Genomic DNA, 11,595 nt, shown 5'->3' on the forward strand with positions numbered 1-11,595 from the left:
TTCAAACCACTGTCTTGATTTAACAAACATTTTGCATTTCCACGGTTGTTCTTCAAAGTGGAGGATCACACAAGCTTTGAAGGTTGTAATAATATCACTAAGATAATGCCTAAAACTTGCGTTGCTTTGCGTTTCTAGAGTTTACAAACACAGAGATGGAAGTTTCAAAGCCATGCAGAATTGTAAATAGGAGTTGCAACAGATTTAACTTGAAGATACTTATGAAGTGCTTCCAAGCCATAATCTCTTCCAAATCCACTCATCTTATACCCTCCAAAAGGGCAATCAATATCAAATGCAAAGAAGCAGTTGATCCAAATTATTCCTGCACGGATTGACCTTGACACAGTGTTTGCAATGTCCAAGTTCTTGGTCACAATCCCTGCTGCTAAGCCATATTTGGAGCTGTTGGCTTTCTTAATTGCATCATCAATGGTCCTGTTGCATGCATACCACACTTGATTTAACATTCAGTTGCACATTAACAAGCTCTTTTTCTTGTCATTTTAAGTGAAAAGTGTCAACACCCAATTTCATACAATTTCGGTTGCGACAAAAAGGAATATAATTAAGATGCTTACTTGAACTTAGAAAGTGTCATCACAGGTCCAAATATTTCCTCTTGTTCGATCAGCATCTCCTTCTAAAGAAGAAGAAAAGATGAGGTTAGTTGTTCAATTATGGCATAGATAACTTATTTCATGCTCTTTGTATACACCTTAACATTGGTGAAAATGGTTGGCTCAATGTAGTATCCCTTGTTCCCCACTGGCTTACCCCCAGTCAAAAGTGTGGCTCCTTCACTCTTTCCATGATCAATATAGGAAAGAATTTTATCAAATTGTGCCTTACTAGTCTGCAATACAAGATCATGTCAGAGGAGAATTACATTATCAAATTGTGCCAATTTGAAGTAATCTCTTACTTGGGGTCCCTGTTGAACTTTTGGATCAAAAGGGTCTCCTACTACCCAGGTTTTAGCCTTCTCCACAACCCTTTTCTCAAATTCATCATATATCCCTTCCTGGACAAAAACTCTGGAGAATGCAACACAGATTTCTCCCTGAGAAGTACACAGTTTGAAACAGAATAAGTCCATATGTCTTTTCTATGGTGCAAAGTTTCCAGCAAAAAAATTTACCTTGTTGTGGAGGATGCCAAAGAGAGCAAGATCAACGGCTTTGTCTATATCAGCATCATCAAAAATCAACACTGGTGACTTTCCTCCTAGTTCAAGAGAAACAGGTTTCAAATTGCTCAAGGCTGCAGCCTGCATTATTTTACGACCTGTTTCTGTTGAACCTGTAAAACTAACCTGTGATGTGTAACAATCACAACACACCTTATAGTTGGTGGATAATGAAATACCCTTCAACTTAATCAATGATATAAACTTAACACTCAAATTACCGCATCAATGTCCATGTGTGAGCTTATTGCAGCCCCTGCAGTTGAGCCAAATCCAGGTACTACATTCAGCACTCCATCTGGGATACCACCCTTCATGAAAAGGGAAGAAAATATGTATTCATGGAATTCTATCAAAACAAAGCAAAATCACTTTATTTCTAGTCGATATGTCATCTCCAACATTATTAGACAAAAATATCAAACATGTTATGTCTTTCAAGAGAGGATCACCAGGAAGATACAACACCAATGAAATATGAGTCTAACACACATATAAAAGATTGACACCACTCTCAACTTTATAATTTTTACTCAATGTGGTACTTAAACTCATACTTGAACTCCCAACACAACTAAACCAGAGTGTTAGTCATACCAACTTAGCAAGATGAGCATAGAAGAGTGCTGAGAGAGGTGTTTGTTCAGCAGGCTTGATGACCATGGTGCAACCAGCAGCCAAGGCCGGGGCGACCTTGGCGAAGAACATGACCGTAGGGAAATTCCAAGGGATGATGTGACCAACAACACCGACAGGTTCCATAAGAGAATACAAGTGGAGGTCACGAGATGTTTTGAACACATTTCCATGAATTTTATCAGCAGCGCCAGCATAGTAACGCAGGATGTTGCAGGCTTCAGGAACATCCACAGCTTTACACCAACTGAATAACTTTCCTCCATCAATGGTGTCCAATGCTGCTATTTCTTCCACGTTCTGTTCAATTAGTTGTGCCCATTTCAGCATAATCTTTGCTCTTTCCTGTCCAACATAACAATGCTATGTTCAGCACGTGTAAAATTTGTAGACTTCACATTTTCATTGTTATTACTCAGAGGTTTTGGTCAGATAATATTAGGTTTACAGCCCATACGACACCAATAAAACCTGAGCTCAATTACGTAAGAAATTGACACTATTCACGACCTAAAACCTTAATTTTTAAAAAAATAGGTGATGATATGAACTTACAGCACCGGGCATGCGTGGCCATGGACCACAATCAAAAGCTTCACGTGCAGCCTTCACTGCAATATCAACATCTTCTTTGGTAGCTTCTGCTATTTCAGCAATCACTTCCTCTGTTCTTGGATCAACAGTCTCAAACGTTTTCCCTTTTGTTTTTCCAAACAAATACAAATGCATCAAAGTTCACACATACCCAATAAATATACAATATAATCAACTAATAAGAAAACATTGTTAATAGTTCTTACAAAAGTCACATGAGTGGTAGTAGTATATGGAATATTTACTCCCTAATAACACAATGAAACATCTAATAATTGGAACCTGAAACAGAATCTACAAATTCTCCATTGATGAAAAGCTTGGTAAACTTTACTGTGGGAGTAGCCATGTTTGTCCACTTGAAGTTGTAAGCAAGTTTTGTTGGGTATGTAGCAGAAGACATGCATTTGAATGAAAGTTATTGGTGGTTTATATGATGATGGTGTTGGTGGGTAGCTGAAACAGTTGGAGAGATATCATTCTCACAAGTGTTTACTTTGCTAGCAATAGAACTCTCCTAATGCATGCATTTCAACTCCCTTTTTTTCCTTTTGCATTTTCCACATTCAATGCCAAAGGACAGTCACCATTTGTGGGAATACAAATCATGTACAACCGGATAAACTGCACTTTCAATTCATCACCCATTTTTTTTTTTCTTTACTATAAGATTTTGTACGTAATATTTTAAAATTTAATATATATATATATATATATATATATATATATATATATATATATGAGATTAAACATGACATGTTTAACTATTTGATTTAAATTTCAGTTTCATAACTTTACTAGCTATCATATTTGTTTAATTAACCAAATTGAGTTACTATCACCTTATAAATACTTTGTTTTCTTTCAATCTTACATTATTAGTCTTAATAAAATAAAATATGCATATTATTTATCTTCATATATTATTACAAAGGTAACGATATTTTGACTACTAAATTTTGACAATTTTCTCTTAGAATATGATGTGTCATCTTCTAAACGATTTTTGAATATTGAGAATGAAAAAATAAATAAAAAAACCACTTAGAAAATAACACCTAAAATTGTAAGAGAAATTTGTCAAAATTTAATAATAAAAAAACATTTTCCTATTACAAATATCATTTATACCTAGTTTTCAACTCGTGATGTCAGTTATATCTTGTTTTCCTTTCCTAGAATCAAATAATTTAGAAAACTCAAACAAAGTGATTATGACTCTGAAGTTGCTTTTTTTGTACACAATTGACGTGTAAAATAAACCACTAATCAAGTGCTCTTTCTTACAAGTTAAAACAAATTATCGAACTTGCTTTTTTAAACAAATAGCTTGAAGCTAAATTAATAAACTTTTGAGATTTTGGATTTTGAACCACACATCATAACCTTGATTAGGAGAGTAATCAACTCTATTTATGTTAGTTATTTTGTATTATTTATTTATTAAGTCCCTGTGTTTTGGAGTTGACGTGATTTAATAGATTGGACAATAATTAAATTAATGTCCCTTCAAGTTGCAAACAAATTTTACTCATAAAATTAAGATTTAAATTTCATAATTATTAAGATTGTTAGATGCATAATTATATTAAGAATATATATATATATAATTCACTCAAATGCTTATATTAATAAAATTGTTTGTATATTTTTGTAATAAAATATAGATAGATGATGAGATGTCCTTTTTAGCCATTTAAAAAATATATAGAGTTTCTTTCATGGGTCTAATAATTATACCAACTATTCTTCCGGTGTTATGGTTAATATGTCATCATGTGTACCAAACCAAATTATTTATTATTTTAAAATTAAAAGGTTAATTAATAAAAACTGGCAACAACCATGGTCTTTTACTCTATCTTTCATATTTATTTTAATTTGTTTAACGTAGAATAAATCGTGTAAGTAATTAAAGATTCTATAATTTCAAGTTTGACTTTTGAAAACTCAGTCCTTCTAAGCTTTATGATTCACCTAAGAGTTTTGACCATTAATTTCGAAGTCAATGCTTTGTTCAGTCTCACGTGTTTTGGACTAATATTCGTCACATGCTATGAAGACCGTTAGGTCTGATATAACGAAAGCCCTTCCACCTTTTGCTTAAATATGTTTTTGGTCTCTTAAGTTTGAGTAAAATTTGGGTTTAATCTCTCATCAAAACTTTTGACCAATTTAGTCCTTCATCTTCTAAAATGCGTGAATTTAGTTCTTTTAACCAAATTTTGTTAAGTTTATCTGATATTTTAAGCGCATTTCATGATAGTATTTAAATTATTTATACTATTTAACACATTTTTGCTTCAATGTTAACTTAAATACTATCATGAAATGCGCTTGAAACGTGAGATAAACTTAACAAAATTTGGTTAAAAGGACTAAATTTACGCATTTTGAAAGATGAAGGACTAAATTGGTCAAAAGTTTTGATGAGGGACTAATTCCAAATTTTGCTGAAACTTGAGGGACCAAAAACATATTTAACCCTTCCACCTTTTAACTTATAACCTAACTTTAAGTTCATTCATTTTCTGTAATTGTCAAATTTTGCTTTTAAGTTAAATATGTTTTTAGTTCCTGAAGTTTTAGTAAAATTTAGAATTAGTTTCTTTTCAAAAATTTTGACAAATTTAGTTCCTCATCTTTAAAAATGCGTGAATTTAGTCATTTTAACCAAATTTTGTTAGGTTTATTTGACATTCCAATCGCATTTCATGGTAGTATTTGAATTATCTACACTGTTTGACACATTTTCACTTTAATATTAACTCAAATATTATCATAAAATGCATTTAAAATGTCAAATAAACTTAACAAAATTTGGTAAAAAGGATTAAATTCAGTATTTCTAAAGATGAAAAACTAAATTGGTATAAAATTTTGAAGAGGGACAAAAACATATTTAACTCTTTATATAATAATAATAATAATAATAATAACAATAATAATAATAATAATTCTGAACACATCATGGTGTGTGTGATCGCAATGAGACCTGTGACTTTATCATATGAAAATTGAAATGAAGAAATTCGTATTTTTTTTTTTACTTGTTTATCTTATTAAAATGTGAAAGTCTCATGAACGGGCCGCTTTTTAATTTGGGCCAAGAAAATTAGACAGTCGCAATCCAATATACGGGTTGGGCAGTTTCTTCTTGTACCTCTGTAACCTTTTTCCTGCACTTTCATAATTTTTTTTTTCATTTTGTTCTTTTTAGATTGTACAATCAAGAAGACATTTCTTTACTTCTAAAAAAAAATATTTTTGAATTACGTAATTTGGAAATCATTTGGCTTCTAGATTTTACAATTCAAAAATTATTTTGTACTCCCACTTAAAAGTCTTTTTTCAAGGGAAAAAAATAGTTTTCAGATTACATAATCTAGAAATTGTTTTTTTTTTCTTTCAAATTACACAATCTGAAAGTAATTATATTTATTATAGAGAATAATAATGAGATAAAATAAGAATATTCTCCAGAATATTTATTATATTTATGTTCCGTACGGGAGGTACATTTATCAATCAATAAAAATAAAGAGTACATTTCAGAATTATTTCATTATTAATGAGTTACATTTCTCTTGTTTATTCAGAAAAACAAACTCTTGAAATTTCAGAAGTTTTAAGATGTTTGGTTCATTTTTGGTTTGGACACAGATGTTTGTCTAAAGTGCACAAAGATCAGTTTCTAAGACCATTTCAAACACTGATATCTGATTTTCTTTTTTCTTTTTTTAAGAAAAAGAAAAAAGAAATGGAAGCAATAATATAGGGTCAGCAACTGTTTTACTCTGTCAACTGATTCAGTAGCCGTGTCTGCAACCAAACACGCATGGTGTGCCCCTAAATTCAGTATATTTCCCTATGTGCATGTGATTCAATTCCAGATACCTTGGCTATCAAAAGGACAATCATTTTTTTTTTTCTTGCTCCAAGGTGTCTAATTAAAAATTAAAGAAATCAATATATGTCATCAATTAAATATTACAATGTTTAAAGAGTTAATTATATTTTAAGTATTTGATAAATTTAAAAAATTTAACGCCGATAAATATACGTGCTTTATTCAATATTTAATAAATTTAATTTTTTTAATCGAGGTTTACTCTTAAATCCTTTTATTAGTTGTATTCATCAGGTGTGATTATTTAGTGATTGATGTGGTTATTATATTATCCTTACATATATTTTATTTTAATATTTTAAATTTTATAAATTTATAATTGTATATTAAATACTTTTATAATTTAATTAACAATTACATAATTATAAAATTATGATTTTAATTAAAAATATATCTTAATTTTACATTTCATCCTAAAAAAATAACATCATAAAGCTCAATACTAATTACAAATTATTAAAATCCAAGAACTATATAATGATATTTTTGTGATTCTAAATTTCCGAATCTCATTATCAAATGTTTTTCCCAACCTTCACACACAACTCTAATTACACCTTTACACCTATGTTTCATAATGTCATATATGTAAGGACAACAAACATCATTTTATGGATTTTGTTTTTAATTTTGCATCAATATTTTCTTTCATCGAACCCATAAAAAATCAATATACAATTCAAAAATTCACCATAAAAATTTTAAGGATTTGCGATTACTATGAGTATCTGAAATAAAATTATATAACAAAATACATTAGAATTTAAAACTAATTTGAAATTATAATCATTTGAAATTTTCCGACCACAATATTTACAATCATGAATTTATGACCAACATCTTAAACTTAAACACTCAACATTTGAATACAAAAAAAAAAAAAAATCAAAACACAAAAACTAAAAAAATGTAATCTTTTAGGGCACACGTGGATGAAAAACTAACATTAATATTCGAAATGTAATAGGAGAGTATGAAAGCTTGAGTCCAAATGAACACCACAACAAGAAGATGAAGTGAAATATGTTGAAAAACTTCCTCTTACAAGTTTGTCACTATCGTTTCACTAGGAGGTTTCTCGTAGACGAGAAAGAAAAAAGTGAGGATATTATTGTTGTTTCTAAAATTTTAAAATATAAATTAACATCAAAACTTCTTAGAATAGACATTTAAAAACGTCAGCCTTAAAACTAACAAATAGTAAAAGATGTTGGACCTAAAACCAACATAAGAGTGTCTCACGTTAATTTTAATAAAATATTTATAAAAGTGTCACTACGTCGTTTTTTTAAGGCTTAAATACATTTTTGGTCCTCATTTTCGTAGTGTTTGTTGCAGATAGTCCTCATTTTGATAGAATGTTTAAAATGGTCATCATTTCTATCGAATGTTTAAAATGGTCATCATTTTCGCAATTCGTGTTTTATACTGTAACTCCGTTTAAATCATTAACGGAGCATTGTACATATGGCACGATTTGTATTAGGGTGTGTTACGTGTACTGTACATATGACTAATTAACGTTAATTTTTCAATTTAGGGGAAATTTTGCAATTAGGGAAATTTCTTCATCTTCGTCTTTCTTGAGCTCGGATTTGCAGAGAAAACAATTAATATTTGTCATTTCATCATTGGATTGCAGTAGCAGCTTAGGATGAAATTACAGATTAGGATGAAATTGCAGAGGAACCATCTCAGCAGTTTAGGATGAAATTACAGATTAGGAGGAGGCCATGATAGCAGCTACAAACATCTTAGTTGGAATTTCTGATGTAGAATTCATTATTGATGTATTGCATCTTGACTTTCCTTAAACTTCGTTCAATTTCACTTTTGCCAAACATTGATGTAGTGCATTTTGATGAGGATGAATTAATGTTATGAATTTAACTTCTTCCAGACTTAGATCAATTTAATTTTTCCCAAGCTTAGATCAATATCACTTACTTCAATGCTCAGATTAAGATGTCATTTTGAACATGTTGGGACTAATATCAACATAATCAAACTAATTCATTTCTTCATTCAACAATAGTACAAAACATATTGGACTTTAAAAGATTACACACAATATCAGTACGAATAACACAATAACAACACAAGTGAACCCTATTACTAATTGCAGTCTCTTCTCAGCAACCTTCAATGACTTCTCCAAATCATTCATCTGCCTCATTTGTGTCATGATGATGACATCCTTTTCCTCAACACCACCATTTGAAAAGGTTGCAGCCCACATTATTGGAACCACCACTCTGTAAATCAATAAACCAAAAATTAAAACCAATTTATTATTAACACAAAAATAAAAAACAAATTGTACTCAAAATTTTCTACCAATATTCTTTGGAGTTCTTGTCATCCTTAAAGTTGTCATCTCTCCGCAGATACAAATCGGGGTTAATTCATTTCTCGTTGAACGACCAACAGTACACAAAATGATACAACACAGTTGCCTCCAACGATTACAACCAGAGGTAAAGGAAGAAGATTGGGACCGTAACATACCTATATAATGGGATTGCAGGAAGAAGAAGATTACAACAACACCAATTGGAAATGGAGAAATAAGATTGCCAAAACTCACCAATTGCCCAAACATTCCTTACCAAAACCCTAGCTCACTTATTTATCCCCAAATATCTAATTATCACACATGTACATTACACGTAACACACCTTAATACAAACCGTACCACCTATACAATGTTCCGTTAATAATTTAAATGGCGTTATAGAAAAGGATCAAATAAAACACGAATTGCGAAAATGAGGATCATTTTAAACATTCGGTAAAAATGATGACCATTTTAAACATTCTGGTCAAAATGAGGACCATCTGCAACAAACACTACGAAAATGAGACCAAAAAGGTATTTAAGCCTTTTTTTTTGTTAAATATGTTTTTGTTCCCTTAACTTTCAGTAAATATTGGAATTAGTCCATTTTGAAACTTTTGACCAATTTAGTCCTTCATCTTCCGGAATACGTGGATTTAATCCTTTTAATCAAATTTTGTTAGGTTTATTTGATGTTTCGTACGCATTTTAGGATTGTATTTGAGTTGTTTATACTGTTTGACACATTTTTGCTTTAATGTTAAGTCAAATACTATTGTGAAATGCACTTGAATGTCAAATAAACTTAACAAATTTTGATTAAAATGACTAAATCTACGTATTTCAAAAGATGGAAGACTAAATTGGTTCAAAATTTTAAAATAGACTAATTCTAAAATTCACTGAAAGTTAAGGGACAAAAACATATTTAACCCTTTTTTTTTAAGTCAAAATTTGCTAAATGCAACGTAAAAACGTAAAATTGACAACGTTATAATTTTTTGCCATCAAAATATATAATTTGTATTTAATATTATGCACCGTCTGTAACATGGAATTTTTAAATCCTATCAATAACTTTTCTTTTTCTTCAAAATTCTTTGAAGGGTACGGCTATGAGGAAGACGTTGAAGGAAATTGACAAATCCAAATAGAAACAAAAGAAATGCCAAATCATGTTTTGTTCCAGTGCTACTTATTATATTTGGAACAAACACAAATCTTCATCAAACACTACCTTACGTCTCTGACTTTTTCTTTATTAAAAATGGAAAACTTTATGGGACTTTGAATTAAGTAAAGAAGAAAAAAAAACTTTCTTAACATCCAATTTTCAATAAATATACTAAAATGATTGGAATGCACATGTAGAAGGAGAGGAACTTCTCTCTCTACAAGTAACAAATAAAAAAAAATGATAAAAAGAAGAAAGAGAAGAATTAGTGGGTCAACTCAATCCTGAATGGAATCAAAATTTATATTATTAATTTTGAAGGGATAAAAAGAATAATTTTATAATAACTGAAGTCAAGATTTACTTATCTAAAAGCAATTAGGTAAGTTAGAAAAATAAAGAAAGAATTGTACCGAACTAAAATAAAAACCTCTCATTATTTCTTATAGATTAAAATATTTTTAATTATAAATTATAACCACTAATTCTGCGAATTTAATCGTGCCAGGTAATACAAAGTATATAAACTTAGCTAACTTACAAGAATCAAGAAACTTTTTTTTTTTTTAAATTGAAATATTAGTCCGTTCATTTCATAATCTACTACTTATATTTTACTTTAATAACTAATTACCATAAAAATGTTGCCACTTTTTTTCAATTATTCATATTGTGATTTAGCATATAATATAATATGAGACCATAAAATATTAAAAATAACACAATTATTAGACAGATTAGTATTTAGGTTATAGACATCTCTACACGAGACAAAATTCAGAAATAACAATCTTAAACAACACAAAATGATAAAACCTTGTGTGTAACATGTAGAAAAGCTTAAATACTTTTTATTTTCATAATCTCTTTCCAACTCTATGTTTTTTAAAGGAAAATTTTGTCCTTTCTAATTGTTTCCAGCTACTGCTGTTTTTTTTTTTTGTTTATTGCTTTTGAGATAATCCATTTTCATTAACATGTATCAGAGTTAAATAACGTCAATCTTAGTATAAAATAGAATGAAAAAAAAATGGATATTAGAATAATAAGGATGAATAACACATCACACGAAGTATAGCTAACCAACATCTGAGAAATATTAAATAATGTTTTGAAAATTTTATCTATTAAAATTCAAGATATGTTGCATTGGGATCATGATAAGAATAATAATAGCATTTTAAAGTATTTCTTTTAATTCCTTAGTTAGTATCATTATCTTTTAAAATATATGGATAAGTTTGGCATGAATAAGACAATATTTATATTTTAAGTTGTATTATTGCTTTGAACAATTATAAAAATTTGAAATGAATAATATTAGAAATTTGATATTTCCTATAATGAAACCATGATTGGTGAGTTGGAGTTTCATTGTCCTTTCGTGTCGGCAAAAAATTGAAATACAATAATTTTTGAATTTGAATACTATCAGTGACTACCAGTAAATAAAATCATGAAGTTGTAAAATTTCAGAAGTTGACTTTTAGATTTTTTAAGAAAAATTGTGTGTATTTTCGCTATTTACAACAATTCAATTTGAGTTTTGGTTAATAACTTCTTCAAACTTCCTTTAAATGAGGGTTGTTCTGCCTTATAACGGAATGTTTATGTAAGTATAAATATGGTAAAAAAAATTGAAGTTACATAATATTGGTAATAGTTAGAAATAGTGAAAGTTTCACCGTAAAATAATAAAAAAAAATTAATCATCATATAAAATATAAAGATAAAAATTTATAAATTCATTGTTT

At 29.4% G+C, this 11,595-nt stretch overlaps 1 protein-coding gene across 2 annotated transcripts; it reads right to left on the minus strand.

The window, feature by feature from the left end:
- Positions 1-3,000, minus strand: LOC114181137 (aldehyde dehydrogenase family 2 member C4-like). 2 transcript variants are annotated; one of them, XM_085672220.1, is made up of 9 exons: positions 2,702-3,000; positions 2,381-2,523; positions 1,787-2,170; positions 1,411-1,500; positions 1,142-1,315; positions 926-1,063; positions 719-856; positions 582-643; positions 1-438 (listed from the first exon to the last, which is right to left on the minus strand). In XM_085672220.1, the coding sequence occupies exons 1-9, from the start codon at positions 2,820-2,822 to the stop codon at positions 165-167; spliced, it is 1,524 nt and encodes a 507-aa protein (XP_085528346.1). In that variant the 5' UTR covers positions 2,823-3,000; the 3' UTR covers positions 1-164. The 2 variants fall into 2 exon arrangements, with proteins under 2 accessions (XP_085528346.1, XP_085528347.1); XM_085672221.1 differs by having other exon boundaries at positions 2,626-2,802.
- Positions 3,001-11,595: the final 8,595 nt, after the last annotated feature.

The sequence above is a fragment of the Vigna unguiculata genome, chromosome 4 (assembly GCF_037176805.1).
Source record: "Vigna unguiculata cultivar grain cowpea cultivar isolate G323 ecotype 2 chromosome 4, ASM3717680v1, whole genome shotgun sequence".
Classification (NCBI taxonomy): domain Eukaryota; kingdom Viridiplantae; phylum Streptophyta; class Magnoliopsida; order Fabales; family Fabaceae; genus Vigna; species Vigna unguiculata.